General features: G+C 40.9%; 1 protein-coding gene across 35 annotated transcripts in view; it reads left to right on the top strand.

Moving 5' to 3' along the window:
* MGA (MAX dimerization protein MGA) overlaps nucleotides 1-17,750 on the top strand; it is a 177,067-nt gene that overhangs the window by 74,870 nt on the left and 84,447 nt on the right. For 19 of the 35 annotated variants that reach the window (XR_011997352.1, XR_011997353.1, XR_011997351.1 and 16 more), the window contains exon 2: nucleotides 9,304-10,434. Coding sequence is in view for 29 of the 35 variants with exons in the window: in XM_072738327.1 (XP_072594428.1) it covers nucleotides 9,371-10,434 (1,064 nt within the window). In the remaining 6 variants the exon portion in view is untranslated. Of the gene's footprint in view, nucleotides 1-882; nucleotides 1,698-9,303; nucleotides 10,435-17,750 lie in introns of those variants that run through there. The other 16 variants (XR_011997350.1, XM_025998510.2, XM_025998511.2 and 13 more) reach the window with 2 other exon arrangements.

Below are 17,750 nucleotides of genomic sequence, written 5' to 3' on the forward strand. Positions count from 1 at the left end.
TTCCTAATATGCTTCCGGCCCAGCTCTGATCAATCATGTTGGATAAACTTCTTTCTCTTTGCTCCTTTCTTTCAACCAACCCCCTCATTCTCCTTTTTCATAGTGTTTTGTATTAGATCACCTAGCAATATGTTCTCAGTACTTTCTAATTCTTTTAAGAGTGGAAGAATCGTTTGGAAACATGAACCACAATTTCTGCTCTATCTACCGACTTCTATTTTGTCTCTGTTCTTTCTCAACTTTATTTTTTCTTTCTCAACTTTAAACAACTCTCCCTCTTTGAGTGTTAGCAGCTCAGAAGAAGGAGCAGCTGATAAGGGGGTAGGGAAGAAGGAATAATTTTTGATGTTTGGGAGGAATACTGTTGGTTAACTTATTAGTTCAGCGACTGCCTGACATAATATTCAGTATTTTTTTTCTTTGCATTTCACAGGTTAAACATAATAGATATTCAATAGTTTTCTTTGCACTTCACAGGTTAAACATATCTTGAACAAAAATTGAAAACACAAGATCAAGGCATTAGAGCTTAGATAGTACTCTGTCGTGCAAAAAACTCGTTTCCATAGTTTACTGTTTTATTAGGACATCATCTTTCATCTTTATATCAGGCAAGTTAGTGGCAACTCTTCTTCCCTTCATACTTAGTGGAGTTTTCGGTCTCCTTCCTACTTTCCTAGTGTTCTTCGATCATGGATATTGGAGACTCGACCACCCATCTCTCCCAAGTCTTTTCTTCAAGGTTTCCCGACGGTCTGGCGTTATTCAAACCCTCAGCACATTGGGGAGGAAGACCGCGGCTTCATTTGAAGAGCTTGTGAAGCCCTGGGGGCTGTGGAGCTAGATGTGGGTGGGGCTGGGTGCGGCAGGGGCGGGGCCGCCGAGAAGCCCGAGGGAAACGGTGGAGGGCACAGTCGAGAAAGCCCGCGGGCAAAGGTTTCACAGTTTTCACGAAGCCTTCGTGTGCGAGGCTGAGGGAATTCGGGTGCCTTCTTCTTCCTTAGCCTTTTTTGATTCCGGAAGCTTCATTAGGCTTTTGTCGGTTTCTGGGACCCGGAAAAGCAGCGGCTTCAGCTCCAGGGGCGGGTCCCAAGGGTCTTGTCGCTGCTCCCGGGCCGTTTGGCCTCCTGGTGTTGGGGGAGGGGCGAGGGAGGTGCTGCTCGCGCCTCCTTTTGCGCTTGCGCAGCGGGCTCTGAGCGGGTAGGAGCGCGTGCGCGGTGACGTGGACGTCCGGTGCGCGCGCAGGCTCTTCAGCTGGAGCGGACACACGGTGTGCGAACCGAACAGAATAACCCGCCCCCAGCGGGATGTGAAGGACTCCGGGTGAAGCCGGCCACGCCCCGCACGGTAACTCTCGGGCCTGGGTGGAGGGCGTCGCTTTAGGACTGGCCCTATTGGAGTTTTTTGTGAGTTTGAAGCGCTTGTAGGTTTGAACAGCGTGAGAAGCGTTCCGCTGTGTGATCTTCGCACGCCCCGGCCAGGCCGGGCCTTGCGCGGGGCTGCCTTTGGCGCACGCCTGTGGCCCCCTGAGGGAGGCTGCGCATGTCACCTCGCGCGCGTCCCCGGCCTCACTTCCGCGTCGCGCAGCGAACTAACTGGGAACATCGACGCCCGAGAGGGAAGCCACGAGGCGGGCGGGGTGAGAAGCGCCCTTGGCGCGGCCCTGCCCTCGCGTGCGTGGGGTGCCGCTCCGCATGGTACGATCCGCGTGATGATTTTCGGCGCGGCGCGGGGCTTTAGGTCGAGAGCTTTGCTTGTGCGCTTTGCATTTTAGAGCTCAGGTCTTCGGGGCTCCAAAACTCTGAGGGAAACGGTGCTGACGTCGCTTTTTAAGGAGCTTGTGTGTAGCGTTTTGACACCTGTGTAAACCTCTGTTTTAGCATGTAATTTCCGGGCAAGTTGTTGAGGCAGGACCGCGCGCGAATTTAATAAAGGAGGAGGGCGAGGAAGTGAGCCGTACAGGAGTGGGGAACTTGGTAAACAAAGGACCGGTGGCCAGTAAGTGCAGAAACGAGGGCGGGGAAAACAGGTGGGAAGAGCAGGTGTTATTTTCTTTTTCTTTGTGGGCAGCCTTTGGCTAGTTCTGTTTATGAGGTTTCCCGCGTCGGTAAAATTGTCAAGTAGGTCTCTGCCCTTAGTGGTAGGTGGGTCTGGGATATAGCTAAATCTGTTCGAGCTTCAGTAACCAAAGTTGAAGGATCTCTGTGCGAAGAAAATGGGGAAGTTAGGAGATGATTTCAAACCCGGTTGAGAATGGAAAGTGGTAATGTCTTGCTGTGGAGATTTTTGCTTTGCTTTGGGAACCCTGGGGATGCCTCCTGGGGCGGATGCAAACCGGGAGGGGTGAAGGAGGTCTTAAAGGAGGGGTGACTGATGGCGGAACAACGTGAGTGAAAAAAGTGCAGCTTTCTCTGAGAAGACCACTCTCAGGGTTCGCGTCGCCAGAACAGACACGTGGATCAAGAGAACTCTCGAGCCCACCCGCGCGCCGCTAGTGGGTGTTGTGAAGCTTTTCGGGTTTCTGCGGCATAATCCCTGGCAAATACTGCTTGCTCTCCCTCTTTTTGGGCACGACGCCGCGGCTAGGCTGCAGGGAAAGTGCCTGGAGGCGGCGTGACGGCTGCTGGGAAGGGGGCTGGCCCCAGAGGGCAGGGTGGCTGGTTCTGTAGTCTCCACGGTAACAGAAGGCGACTGGATCCCGCAGAGTGTTCGGCAGGTTCCGGCGGCGCACGTGATCTGTCGGGACTCTTCTCCGGAAGAGCTTTCCTTGCGGCGTTTTTTCACGTGGTTGTCGGCCAGCTGGCCTACAGTTAAAAAGCGATGATTTTTGGGCCCTTGATAGTCGACGGCGACTGCTCTTCCCGGGGACTAGCAGGAGGCTTTTTCATTTTTGAGTATCGGATCAAGGCTAGTGCTTCTTGCTTCCGAATGGTTAGGTTTTTAGCAGTTGTGTGGGTAGAGTGGGTTGAGTTCACTAAACAAAAAACACATGCTTAGGACTTGAGGAAATTCAGTGCCCTGGGTACTTTGTCATACTTACTCTAGGGTAGAGTGGCTGTTTGATTACTGTCCGCTTTTGCCCTAATAGTTCTTCAAATTCTGTTTATGCAATTGGGGAGACCTGGGAGCTTGCTTACCCCAAATTGTAGTTAAGGGACCATTCCTAGGAATAGAAAATGCTCCTGGAGTTAGCATTAATTAGTGGTATCTGGGAAGAGAAGGGAGGGGGCATGCTGTCCTAGGCAAATGCAGTTCTGTGCCTTAAAACCTAATGTATTTCAGGTAGTACTTTGCGATTTATTTTTCAGGGTTGTGGTGATGTTGTCTGGTCTGAAGTTAGTGCTTACTAATAGATGGCAAGTTTCACTTACTATTAAAATCAACTTAGTGATTAAGAATTGGTAGTTGGCTGTTTTACTCTTTTTGTCTCCATTCGCTGTCCTGTTTTCTGATTATATCCAAATTCTGTTTTGTTTTGTTTTGTTTTGTTTTCCTTTCTGATTTTATTTATTCATCAGAGAGAGAGGCGGAGAAACAAGTTCCATGCCGGGAGCCCTACGTGGGACTCGATCCTGGATCCCCAGGATCACACCCTGGGCTGAAGGCGGCGCTAAACCGCTGAGCCACCAGGGCTGCCCACAAATTCTGTTTTTCTTAGGATTTTTCGAATTTCTGGGTCCATTGTATATTGGTAAATACCGACATTCAGATGAACCCATTCTCTTACAGTTTGTTTCAGAAATTTAGTTTAACTTAAATAATATTTTTGTAGTGAGTGTTTATTCTTTTTGTAGTGAGTGATTATATTAAGGAACAAACAAGCATTTTGGTGCCTGCCATACAGTAATGCATCTGTTGTGTGAAAGGTTATGCTTATTTTTAGCAACTTCGGAAACATTCAGAATAGGTTGACCAGCATTTGAATATTGTGTGTTTTTAAAGTAGTGTAATTTTGATTGGGTGTTTTTTTGGAGAGGTGAAAGAGGGGGCAGGGAGCAGTACATGAATCATTGAATTAGGTAACTACCTAGTAAATTAACTGGTGTATTTTGTAAGTTGTATGAGGGTCATGGCTTTAGTAGTTAAACATTTCCCAAAGAGGTCATTGGTGAAAAGACATTTAGAATAGGGACTCTGAAATTGTAACAATTTATGACACTTGCCACATTACTTATCTGGAAACAGCTTTCTTTCTGAAAGCCTGTGTCCACTGCCTTGCTGATGGGACTTTTTCACGATATTAGTTATTTCCTATCCACAAGTGAACTGAACTTCCTTGGCTTATTACAGTTATATTGTGTAGGTAAATGCTTGATATTGAAAAGCTGAACTGAGATTTTAAAATATTAGCTGTAAATGTACCAAAACTGTGGTCTTTCTTAAAGCTTTTAGAAAGCCAAAATACAAGGTATTTTTAGAATCTTGCTGGGAATAGATTTATTTCTTTATGAGTAACCTAAGCCTTCCTAAAGTACATTTAATTTTTGCATTTGGTTAAAGCCTTAGACTTTATTATTTTTTTTTTTTAAAGATTTTATTTATTTATTCATGTGAGATAGAGAGAGAGGCAGAGACACAGGCAGAGCGAGAAGCAGGCTCCATGCAGGGAGCCTGACGTGGGACTTGATCCAGGGTCTCCAGGATCATGCCCTGGGCCAAAAGCAGGCGCTAAACCACTGAGCCACCCAGGGATCCAGCCTTAGACTTTAGAGTGTTATTTGTGTGTCTAAAGTATCTGTATATGCTGAATTGACTATCTTCTTACTGTAAGATCCTATACAGATTCCAGAAGTGCAGGCATGCTTATAGTAGAGTCTGTGTTTAAAGATTGGTAAAGAAGAAGAATTTAATTTCTTGTTCCTATACTAATAGTAGTATGTGGCTAAAGAAATGGATTGTTTTGGTCATAAATTATGTTTTTGGTTTTATGCATTTTCATCAACTCACGGGATGGTTTGGAGGATTTTTTAAAAAAAGATCTTACACAAATCAAAAGTCTGAAAGTTCTTTTTCCTGTCTTCCTACACATTTTTACATTGTCTTTGTTATATTAGTTATCTGTGCACAGTGTTCATATAGAGCAGGCTGACTTTTCTACATTTAATTTTATTGTATAGGCAAAAAAATATTGAAATATGTACATATGAAGTTAGCATAAAATTTATATGATGTGTTTTATGAAACTAAATGGGATTTCTGTCAGTTGAATCTTTAGTGTTTAAGGTTTTCTTTTTTTTTTTTTAAGATTTTATTTTTTCCTGAGAGACCCAGAGAGAGAGAGAGAGAGGGAGAGAGAGAGGCAGAGACACAGGCAGAGGGAGAAGCAGGCTCCAAGCCGGGAGCCTGACGTGTGACTCGATCCTGGGTCTCCAGGATCACGCCCTCGGCTGAAGGCAGCGCTAAACCGCTGAGCCACCTGGGATGCCCCCCCCCCCCCCCCATTTTTTTGAAGGAGAGGTAGAGAAAATCTTAGGATCCATGCGCAGTGCAGAGCCTGTTGGGCTCCATCTCACAACCTTGAGATCATGATCGGAGCTGAAATCAAGAGTTGGACGTTTATCTGAGCCACCCAGGTTCCCCTAAGAGTGCTCTTTAAAGCATCAGTTAAAACATTTTTGCCTTAGTTTTACTGTAATGATCTGAAAACCAAGATTTTAATATTATAGAAGATAATGTTTAAGAAGATTTTATTTATGTATTCATGAGAGATACAGAGAGAAAGAGAGGCAGAGACACAAGCAGAGGGAGAAGCAGGCTCCATGCAGGGAACCTGATGTGGGATTCGATCCCGGGTCTCCAGGATCACTCCCTGGGCCGAAGGCAGGCACTAAACCGCTGAGCCACCCTGGGATCCCTTGTTTAAGAAATTTTGAATCCTTTGATATATTCATAGGTTTGGAATATATAAAAATTTTTTCAGGTAGTTCTTTGCCACTTTAGTTACATTTAAATGTACTTAAAATAATATGTATATTTTATTTTATTTTATTTTTAAAATTTTTAAATTTATTTATGATAGTCACAGAGAGAGAGAGAGAGAGAGAGAGAGAGACGCAGAGACGCAGAGACACAGGCAGAGGGAGAAGCAGGCTCCATGCACCGGGAGCCCGACGTGGGATTCGATCCCAGGTCTCCAGTATCGCGCCCTGGGCCAAAGGCAGGTGCCAAACCGCTGCGCCACCCAGGGATCCCTAATATGTATATTTTAAAGATTTTATTAATTTGTTCATGAAAGAGAGAGGTAGAGACACAGGCAGAGGGAGCAGGCAGCTCCCTGCGGGGAGCCCCATGCAGGACTGGATCCCAGGACCCCGGGATCACAACCTGAGCCAAAGGCAGATGCTCAATCACTGAGCCACTCAGGTGTTCCTTAAAAAGAGTATTTTTACAGAATTACAAAATGGTGGTTTGTGAGAAAACTTTGAACTTTATGAACTAAGTACAGGATTTTGCATTTTAAGTTATATGCCATTGTAGACATAATTTATGTGAACTAAGCTTTACTATTTTTACAATTACCTTAATTTTGATTTCTAAGTCTGTTTAAATTTTGCTTCATCAATCTTTGGTAGGTGTTGCCTAAACTTGTTTGTTTTAGGAAACCAATATGCCTAATTGCTGTAAGCCTGAGGCAATTCTTTAGAAAAGAATCACCCTAAAGTTTATTTCTTAGAAATAAATCCCAAATCAGAGAAGAGATTTTTTTTTTTCATCTTTCCTGGGTATTAATGCTTTGGTGTAAGGAAGTGGGTTTCTATTTTTATGTCTAGTCATAATAGGAAACAGTAGCCAACCTTTTTGAAGTCTTGACTTTTAAAATATCTATTATCCTCAGGCTAATTGTGAATATTTTAAGTTTTGGAGCTTTTTTGGTCATGTGGTCAGTTTTCTAAAAAGAGGTAAAGTTCAGATCAAATGATTTTACTGCTTGCCAATGGTTCTGATGAAAAATAAAATTAGACTTTTTAATTAAAATGAGAAGTACCAATAAAAGACTGATTTGATTAATCAAAATTACTGACCCACTTACACATGAGTAGTGACGTAGCGTCTCTTTTTTGTGTAAAAGCTAATTGGGGATGATAACTTTATATCTTGTAGAATATTTAGGTAATTGAGCACATCAATTGAATTTAATAACCTGAGATTTCTTTATAATTTAATTGAGATATAAATCACATAACATAAAATTTTCTATTAAAAATATTTTATTTATTCATGAGTGAGACAGAGAGGCAGAGACACAGGCAGAGGGAGAAGCAGGCTCCCTCTGGAAGCCTGATGTGTAGGACTCGATCCCAGGACTCTGGAATCCTGCCCCAAGCTGAAGGCAGACGCTCAACCACTGAGCCACCCAGGCGTCCCAAAATTTGCCATTGAAGAGAGAGAACACACATGAGAGCATGCACAAGCAGAGCGGAGAGGGAGAGGGAGAAGCAGACTCCCCACTTAGCAAGGAACCTGATGTGGGACTCTATCCCAGGACTTTGAGATCACGACCTGAGCCAAAGGCAGACATTCCACCCGTGCACCCCAAAATTTGCTATTTTAAAGGGTACATTTCACTGGTTTTTAGTTCCTGAATATTTTGTCATCCCCCAAAAGAAATCCCATACCCATTAGCAATTGTCCAGGTTATCCTTCTCTCCTCCTGGCAACTACTAATTTACTTACTGTCTCCATAGATTTACTTATTTTGGACATTCATGTACATGAAATCTTACAGTATATGTGGGAGTTTTCATTGTAACTCTTAAAAATTAATTGGTTTTAATCCTTTTTGAATAGGTTGTATTTTCACAAGGTAAAAAACTTGAAAGTATTTTCCCATCCTCCCAGTTTTCCCTTGATATAGCAACACTACTAGTTCCTTTCCTATCTCTATAAATAGTCTATATATGTCAGGCAAATACGTATTTTCTTTTTCTGGCTTTAGATTTTTAACTTTATCAAGAAGTGTAGCATAATCTACAACTCTCTGGAACATTTTCCCTTTAATATATCTTGTAGAGTAATGAGTCCATAAAATTTGTACATTCTGTCTTAGCTGCAGAGTATTCCATTCTATGGATGTAGCACCATTTATTTAAGCATCCTCTCTTGATGGATTATTCCACATCCCCAAAGTCTTTTGCGGCTCTACATGGAAATAACAGGGAAGAATCTTGTATGTGTCATTTATCATGGGTCTATCTCTGTGTGTGCATGTGCATGTTTAAGATAAGGTCTTAGAAGAACTGATGTTTTGTAGGAGATTAGGCATTTGTAATTTTGATACTTTCATGGTGCCCTCTGTCATAGAGAAGATTCTTTCATCTTACAGTCTCCGCATCTTGTTAGATGAGAATGCTGGTTGATTTACAACCTTTCCAACACTTCTACCAGTTTTGATTTTCCTGGTGTGATAGGGGAAAAAACTGTGTTGTAATGGTTTTAATCTGCATTTCTCTTATTCTGACATTGTGTACACTTTCATAGGTGTTTGCTTTTCCTATCTTTATCCATTTTTTGGTACAGTACAATACTATAAATTTCTTTTCTCTTTTTTGTGACTTAGTTTTTCTCTACTGTTTAGAGTACAGTATATAAAACCTACAGCATAAAAAATATATTAATCAACGTTTTTTATTATGGTAAGCCTTCCATCAACAGTAGACTATTAGTAATTAAGTTTTTGAGGAGTCAGAAGTTACACATGATTTTCACTTGTGTGCAGCGAAGGGAGGTAGATGGTCCTAACCCCTGAGTTGTTCAAGGAAATGAAATTGACTGATTTATGAGAATGCAGGTGGAGGGGCAGAAGGAGAGAATCCCAAGCAGGCTCCACATCCAGCATACAGCCATAGGGCTGTATCTCCTGACCATGAAATCATGACCTGAACCAAAATAAGGAGTTGGCTGCTTAGCCAACTGAACTACCCAGGTGCCCCTAAAATGAGTTTTAAAAAGGTAATTAAATATTCTGGAGTGAATATCCTTACAGAGATCGAGAGAACGGTAGAAGCAAAGTCTTCAAAGAGTTGAGGAATATAGTTTGGAAATAACATAATCATCCTTGTATTTTTAACAGAACATTCACTTGATTTTTTTTTTTAAGATTTTATTTATTTATTCATGAGAGGCACAGAGAGAGACAGAGGCAGAGACACAGAGGGAGAAGCAGGCTCCATGCAGGTAGCCCAACGCAGGACTCGATCCCGGGTCTCCAGGATCAGGCCCTGGGCTAACGGTGGCACTAGACTGCTGAGCCACCCGGGCTGCCCCATTCACTTGATTAAAGGGGTTTTGTTCTTTTTCTTTCAGGCTGGGAAGACCACTGTGACTATGTGGTGACTACAGTTATCTTACGACTGAGTTTCCTACCGGAATCATGGAGGAGAAACAGCAGATTATATTGGCTAATCAAGATGGTGCAACAGTGGCAGGAGCAGCACCTACCTTCTTTGTCATCCTGAAACAGCCAGGAAATGGCAAAACTGATCAAGGAATTTTGGTTACTAATCGGGATGCCTGCGCTTTGGCTAGCAGTGTGTCATCACCAGGAAAATCTAAAGGGAAGATTTGTCTTCCAGCTGATTGTACTGTGGGAGGAATCACTGTCACCCTGGATAACAATAGTATGTGGAATGAATTCTATCATAGAAGCACAGAGATGATTCTGACCAAGCAGGGAAGACGCATGTTTCCATACTGTCGTTACTGGATAACAGGTTTAGATTCAAATATGAAGTATATCCTTGTCATGGATATATCTCCTGTGGATAACCATCGTTATAAGTGGAATGGTCGCTGGTGGGAACCAAGTGGGAAGGCTGAGCCCCATGTTTTGGGGAGGGTTTTTATTCATCCAGAATCTCCTTCCACGGGTCATTATTGGATGCATCAACCAGTATCTTTCTATAAACTCAAACTTACCAATAATACACTGGACCAAGAAGGGCATATCATCCTGCACTCTATGCATCGGTACTTGCCAAGGCTTCATTTAGTGCCTGCAGAAAAGGCTACTGAAGTGATACAATTAAATGGCCCTGGTGTCCACACTTTTACTTTTCCACAGACTGAATTCTTTGCAGTAACAGCTTACCAGAACATTCAGATTACCCAGCTGAAAATAGATTACAATCCATTTGCTAAAGGCTTCCGAGATGATGGGCTGAATAGTAAGCCCCAGAGAGATGGAAAGCAAAAGAACAGCTCTGACCAGGAAGGGAATAGTGTTCCTAGTTCTCCTGGTCAGCGGGTCCGTCTTACAGAAGGTGAGGGGTCAGAGATACAGCTAACTGATTCAGATCCTTTATTGAGGGGTCATGAAACATCAGGCAAGTGTTTGGAGAAGCCTTCTCTTAGTATGAAACGGGACTTTCTTGGTTTCATGGATATCGATTCAGCTCTTGGTGAAGTTCCTCAATTGAAACAAGAAGTTTCTGAAAGGTAGGTAATAGGCTTTCTGTTCTTAGAGATAAAAGGAAGATTATGGATTTAACGTATTGGTTTTGTCGACTGCTGACTTGAGAAATTGATAAATGTAAGCTACTATCAGATACACCGTAAGTGCTTTCACATTTTGTGAAGTGACGCTTCATTTTTTTGTAATGAATGTCCTTTGGGTTTAGGATTTAGAATTCTAGGCAACTTAGATGGTTTTTCAGAATTAAGACCATTTGCTCATTTAGATTTAGAGTTTTAGAATTTATAGGTTTATGATTGTGTTGATCATGCATGACTATTACTTGGCAATATACATAGAACCTTTGATTAATTGGGGAAGGGAAAAGAAAAGACTTCCCAAATCATAACTGAAACACAACTTACCCAAATGAGGCGCAGAAGGGATTCAAAGTAAACTTTAAGAATTGGGATCCCTGGGTGGTGCAGCGGTTTGGCGCCTGCCTTTGGCCCAGGGCCCGATCCTGGAGACCGAGGATCGAATCCCACGTCGGGCTCCCAGTGCATGGAGCCTGCTTCTCCCTCTGCCTGTGTCTCTGCCTCTCTCTCTCACTCTCTGTGACTATCATAAAAAAAAAAAAAAAAAAAAAAAATTAAAAAAAAAAAAAAAGAATTTACTACCCTGTGGCAGCTAATATCCACAAGTTGACTAAAAAATAAGCTAAAAGTTCTTACATGTTAAAATAGCATAATATGCTGTTGTCTTTTTTTATTTGAACTTGAGTTTTTATTACTATTTTTTTAAATAAAGATTTTTATTTATTTATTCATGAGAGACACAGAGAGAGGCGGAGAAACAGGCACTGTGCAGGGAGCCCGACGTGGGACTCGATCCTAGGCCTCGATCCTAGGCCTCCAGGATCACGCTCTGGGCTGAAGGTGGCGCTAAACCACTGAGCCACCCGGGCTGCCCTTTATTACTATTTTTTAATTAGAGACTTAATTTTTTTTAGAACAGTTTTAACTTCACAGCAAAACTTGAGAGGAAGGTGTAGAAGTTTCCCACATACCCGCTGCTGCCACACATGCATTGCTTCTCCCATTATTAACACTTCTCATTAAAAGTAATATATTTGTTACAATTTATAAAGGTACATTGATACATCATAATCATCTAAAGTCCATAGATCACATTAGGGTTCATTTTTAGTTTGGAAAGATCTGTAAAGATATCTGTGTGCACTGTTATAGTATCACAGTAGTATTTTCATTGCCTAAAAATCCTCTACTCTACCTGTTAATTCTTCCCTTTCCTCCTCAACCTCTGGCAACTTCTGATATTTTTATAGTCTCTATAGCTTTGCCTTGTCCAGAATGTCATGTAGTTGGAATCTTACTGTACATTAACTTTTTGCATAGACTTCTTTTACTTAGTAAATAAGTATTCAAGTTTCCTTCATGTCTTTTTCATGGCTTGGTGGCACATTTCTTTTTAGTGCTAAATAATACTCCATTCTATCTATCAGTTTATCCATTCACCTACTAAAGGACATCTTAGTTGCTTCCAAGTTTTGGCAGTTATGAATAAAGCTACCATAAACATTGATGTTCAAGTTTTCCTGTCATTTGAGTAGATAACCAAGGAGCTTGATTGTTAGATCATATGGTAGGAGTCGGCTTAGATTGGTAAAATAATTCTCAAGCTGTCTTTTATTTATTTATTTACATATTTTTCAAGCTGTCTTTTATTTATTTTTTATTTAAATCATGTTTCCTTGATTTTCTGATTTCCTTTTTTTTAAAAAATATTTTTTATTTATTCATAGAGACAGAGAGAGAGAGAGGCAGAGACACAGGCAGAGGGAGAAGCAGGCACCATACAGAGAGCCTGACGTGGGACTCTGGGACTCGATCCCGATCCCGGGTCTCCAGGATCACGCCCTGGGCTGCAAACCGCTGCGCCACCGGGGCTGCCCTCAAGCTGTCTTTTAAAGTGGTTGTGCTATTTTGCATTTGAAGCAGCAGTGAATGAGAATTCCAGTTGCTCTACTTCCTTGTCAGCACTTGGTGTTGCCAGTTTTCTGGATTTTGGCAATTCTAATAGGGGTGTAGTAGTATCTCATTATCTTAATTTGTAATTCCCGGGTGATAGGCAGCATGGAGCATCTTTTTTATTTTATTTTATTTTATTTTATTTTATTTTATTTTATTTAGATTATTATTTATTCATGAGAGACACAGGTAGAGAAGCAAGCAGGCTCCATGCAGGGACCCTGATGTGGGAGTCCATCCTGGGACTCCAGGATCACACCCTGGGCCGAAGGCAGGCACTTAATTGCTGAGCCATGCAGACGTCCCAGGAGCATCTTTTTCATACATTTATTTGCCATCTGTATATTTTCTTCGATGAGGTATCTGTTATGGTCTGTGGTGTTTTTGTTTGTTTGTTTTTCCCCAAAAGATTTATTTAGAGAAAGCACATGATTGGAAGAGGGATAGAGGGAGGAGAGAGAATCTCAACTAGGTTCTGCTCTGAGCACTGAGCCTGAAGCCTAATATGGGACTTAATCTCACCACCCTAAGATCATGACCTGAGCCAAAATCTAGAGTTAGCTACTTAACTGACTGAGTCACTCAGACATCCCTGTGGTCCATTTTTGAATTAGATTTTTTTCTGCGTGTTTAAAGCTTTTTTTCTTTTTTTTTTTTTCTTTTGGTATATTTTGGAAGAGCAGCCCTCTATCAGATGTGACTTTTGGAAATATTTTCTCCCAGTCTGTGGCTTCTCTTCTCATTCTTTTGATAGTGTCTTTCACAGAGCAGTTTATTTTTAAGAAGTTCAGCCTATTATTTGTTTCATGGATCTTGCCTTTGGTGTTGTATTTAAAAAGTCATTACCATACCCAAGGTTGTGTCTAGGCTTCCTCCTCTGATCTCTTTTAGGAGTCTTAGAGTTTAGTGTTTTACATTTCAGTTTATGATCCATTTTGATTCGTTTAGTTTTTGTAAAGGGTAGAAGGTGTGTGTCTAGGTGGAGTTTTTTGCAAGATGTCTTGCCATTGCAGTATCATTTGTTGAGAAAGATGATCTTTGCTCTATTGTATTGTCTTTTGCTCATTTATCAAAGATCAGGTGACATATTTATGGGGGGGCCATTGCTGGCCTCTCTAGTCTGTTCCATTGACCTATTTGTTCTTTCACCAATACTACAAACTTTACTGTGTTGATTACTTTAACGTTATAGTTAGCTTGAAGTTGAGACGTGTCAGCCCTCCAACTTTGTACTTCTTCAACATTGTGTTGGGTGTTGGCTATTCTGGGTCTTTTCCTTCTTCATATGACCATAGAATAAGTTTATCAGTATCCACAAATAACTTGCTGGGAGTTTGATTGTGGTTGTATCGAATCTATAGATCAAGTTGGGAAGAACTGATGGCTTGACTATATTGAGTGTGTCTGTTATGAAAATGGGATCTCTTTCCATTTAAGATGGAAAGAGATTTTTTTTTAAGATTTTATTTATTTATTCATGAGAGAGAGAGAGGCAGAGAGAGAAGCAGGCTCCATGCAGGGAGCCCAACATGGGACTTGATCCCGGGTTCTCCAGGATCTCGCCTTGGGCCAAAGGCAGTGCTAAATTGCTGAGCCACCTGGGCTGCCCATATTTAGCTTTTTATTTATTTATTTTTTGGCTTTATTCAAATTCAAGTTAGTTAACTATAGTGTATTATTTTTGGGGTAGAATTTAGTGGTTCATCAGTTGCATATAAAACCCAATGCTCATTACATCCAGTGTAATTACACTCATTACTTCCTTAATGCCTGTCACCCAATTGCCCCATCCCTCTACCCACCTCTCGTCCAGCAACTATTTGTTTTCTATAGTTTAGAGTCTCTTATGGTTTGCCTCCCTCTTTGTTTTTATCTTATTTTCCTTCCCCTGTGTTAGTTTTGTTAGTTAAATTCCACGTATAAGTAAAATCCTGTGGTATTTGTCACTGACTGGCTTATTCCACTTAGGTTAATACACTCTAGTTTCATCCACGTCATTGTAAGTGGCAAGATACCATTCTTTTTATGGCTGATACTCCATCGTGTGTATATGTGTATACACACCCATACCACATCATCTTTATCTATTTAGCTCTTTAATTTCTTTCTTTTTGTGGCTGTTTTTATTTTTTATTTATTTTTAAATTTGGTGAGCTCTGGGCCCAGTGCGGGGCTTGAATGCATGGCCCTGAGATCAAGAGTCTCCATACTCTACTAAGTCAGCCAGGTGCCCCAATCTTGTACATATTTTGTTAGATTTATACTTAGGCATTTCATTTTTTTTTTGTGATAATGTACATAGTATTGTGTTTTTATTTTATTTTATTTTTTGATATTTTATTTACTTATTCAGGAGAGACACAGAAAGAGGCAGAGACACAGGCAGAGGGAGAAGCAGGCTCCATCCAGGAAGCCTGATGTGGGACTCGATCCCGGGACTCCAGGATCATGCCCTGGGCCGAAGGCAGGCGCTAAACCGCTGAGCCACCCGGGCTGCCCAGTATTGTGTTTTTAATTTCACAGTCTTTTTAACTTCAAATCCATGTGTTCATTGATGGTATATATAAGGGATTGACTTTTGTATATTAAGCTTGTTTTCTGTAACCTTGCTTAAATAGCTTACTAGTTCCAGAAGTTTTTTGTCAACCTTTTGGATTTTCTCCCTAGATGATCGTGTTCTTTGTGAACAAAACCAGTTTTATTTCTTTGCCCCCAACCAATCTTTATGCCCTTTATTTCCTTCTCTTGTTCTACTGCATTAACTAGGATTTCTGGTATGATGTTGAATGGGAGTATGAGAGGAACCTTGTTCCTGATCTTGGGAAAGTTGGTATTTTCTCACCATTAAGTATAATGTTAGCTTTAAGTGTTTTGTAGATATTCTCAATCAAGTTGAGGAAATTCCTTTCTAAGATTACTGAGTTTTTAAACTTTTAAAAAAGTTTTTATTTATTCATGAGAGAACAGGCAGAAACCCAGGCAGAGGGAGAAGCAGATGCAGGACTCAATCCCGGGATCACATTCTGAGCCAAAGCAGATGCTCAACCTCTGAGCCACCCAGGTTGCCCCAGTTTACTGAGTTTTTATTGCAAGTAGGTGGTGGATTTTGTCAGATACTTTTTCTCAATCTTATTGATACGGTCTTTTGATTTTTTCCCCCCTCTTAAGTTTGTTGATATGATGGATTACATTAATTGATTTTCAAATGTTGAAGCAGCCTTGGATACTTAAATAGTACTTAAATACTTAAATGGGATAAATCCCATTTGCTCAAGGTGTCTTAATTCTTTTATTATTTTTTCTTTTTTTTAAATTATTTTTTTCTTAATTCTTTTTATACGTTGTTGGATTCAATTTGCTATTGTGTTTTAGATTTTTGCATCTTTGTTCATGAGAGATGATGGTCTTGTCATTTTCTTACATCTTTGGTTTTGGTGTTAGGTTAATGCAGGCTTTATAGAATGAGTTAGGAAGTTATTCTCTTATATTTTCTGAGAGTGAGAGAGATTGTAGTGAATTGATATAATTGCTTGCTTGAATGTTTGGGAAAATTGACCAGTGAACCTGTCTGGGCCTGGTGCTTTCTAATTTGGAAGGTTACTAGTTACTAATTGAATTTCTTTAGTAGATATAGTTCTGTTCTGATTATAGGCTTTTTTTTTTTTTTTTTTAAGATTTTCTTTATTTGAGAGAATGTGTGTGCATGCACATGTGCACTAGGGGAGGGAGATGGAGTGGGATAAGCAGACTGCACTGATCACAAGCCCCATGTGGGGCTCCATCTCAGGACCTTGAGATCGTGATCTGAGCCAAAACCAAGAGTTGGACACTTGACCGAATGAGCCACCAGCACCTCTATATAGTTCTGATTAATTTGTGCCCTCTTTTTTTTTTTTTTAAGCTTGGCTAGAGGCTTATTGATTTTTTTTTTAAGATGATATTTTTAAGTAATCTTACCACCCAGTTTGGGACTTGAACCCACAACCCTGCAATCAGGAGTCACATGCTCTACCTACTGAGCCAGCCAGCTGCCACTAGAGGCTTATTGATTTTATTGATCTTTAAAAGTAGCAGCTTTTGGGTATTTCTCTTTGCTCAGGTTAGTTAGGCTCTGGTAAAACTCTAGCAGGTTAGGCTTTGCTTAAATACTTTGTCTAGAGGTCAGGCCTCTTGTTAGGAAGAGTGCTTCCCCCTGCCCTGCAACGTGTGTTTTTTTTTTTTTTTTTTTTTTTTTTTCATGAGAAGTATCTACTGTGATAACTTGGTCTAACTCCTGGTGAGTAAAACTCAAAAGTGTAGGGAGCACTTCAGTGATTGGGTTCAACTGGAGTTTTTAACTTTCAGACTTAATCACGTTGAGCCTCTAGCAATCTGTCAGTTATAATTCAGGTTTTTGTACCCTGGCAATGGTTCCTGAGGTGGTTTTTACTTTTTAGCCTCTGCTCCTCTAAAGCCATGACCCCCTTTATTGATTGACTGGTCTCTCTCAGTAGTTTGCACGGTGTCTTCACCTCTCTTACAGATCCAAGAAGAGTTGATTTTTCAGTCTGTTTAGCATTTTATTTGTATAGGACATAGTGGCAACTTCCAAGCTTCTTACGTGTGGAACTAGAAATCAGAAACTTGCCTTATTTGGAATGTTAGAACACAAGTACGGCAGAAATAAAACCCAGCCTAGTGTTTGTCCTTTTCATTCTCGTTTTATTTGTATCCCATTAACAGTTACTATTCTTTGAGTTTGGAATCCCCATGCACATGAGTTCCCCTCGACTTGTTTATGGATAAATTAGTGCTTTGCTTTTTCTAAGGGTTGTTTTGGAGTGAGTGCTACTCAAGCAATTTGTTTTTTGTTTTGTTTTTTGTTTCATCAAGAGGGAAAGTTCTGAATACTGTAAAGTTTTTGCTTATTAACTGTGGTGTATTTTTATAGTTGCAGCTAGTGAATGCCATCTATTCACTATCTGATTTTCCAATCAATTCTAACCATCTTAATTACCCAGCACGATTAAAAATTTGAACAGTTCACTACCAGTACTTTTAAGCTTATTATCCAAAAGGAGTTTAATCTATCTTTAGATAATGGATAATTTATTTTTATTATGTTTATTTTTTGAAAAGATTTATTTATTTATTTTAGACAGGGAGAGAAGTCCTGTGCACTTGGGAGCTGGAGTGTGTGGGAGAGGGGCAGAGGAAGAGGGAAAGAATCCTCAAGCTGACTCCCTGCTGATGGGGGGTGGGGTGGAGGTTGGCCCCTGACTTGGGGCTCAATCCAAGGTTATGAGCCTGGGATCATAACCTGAGCTGAA

This window comes from Vulpes vulpes, chromosome 15 (assembly GCF_048418805.1).
Source record: "Vulpes vulpes isolate BD-2025 chromosome 15, VulVul3, whole genome shotgun sequence".
In the NCBI taxonomy this organism is placed as follows: Eukaryota; Metazoa; Chordata; class Mammalia; order Carnivora; family Canidae; genus Vulpes; species Vulpes vulpes.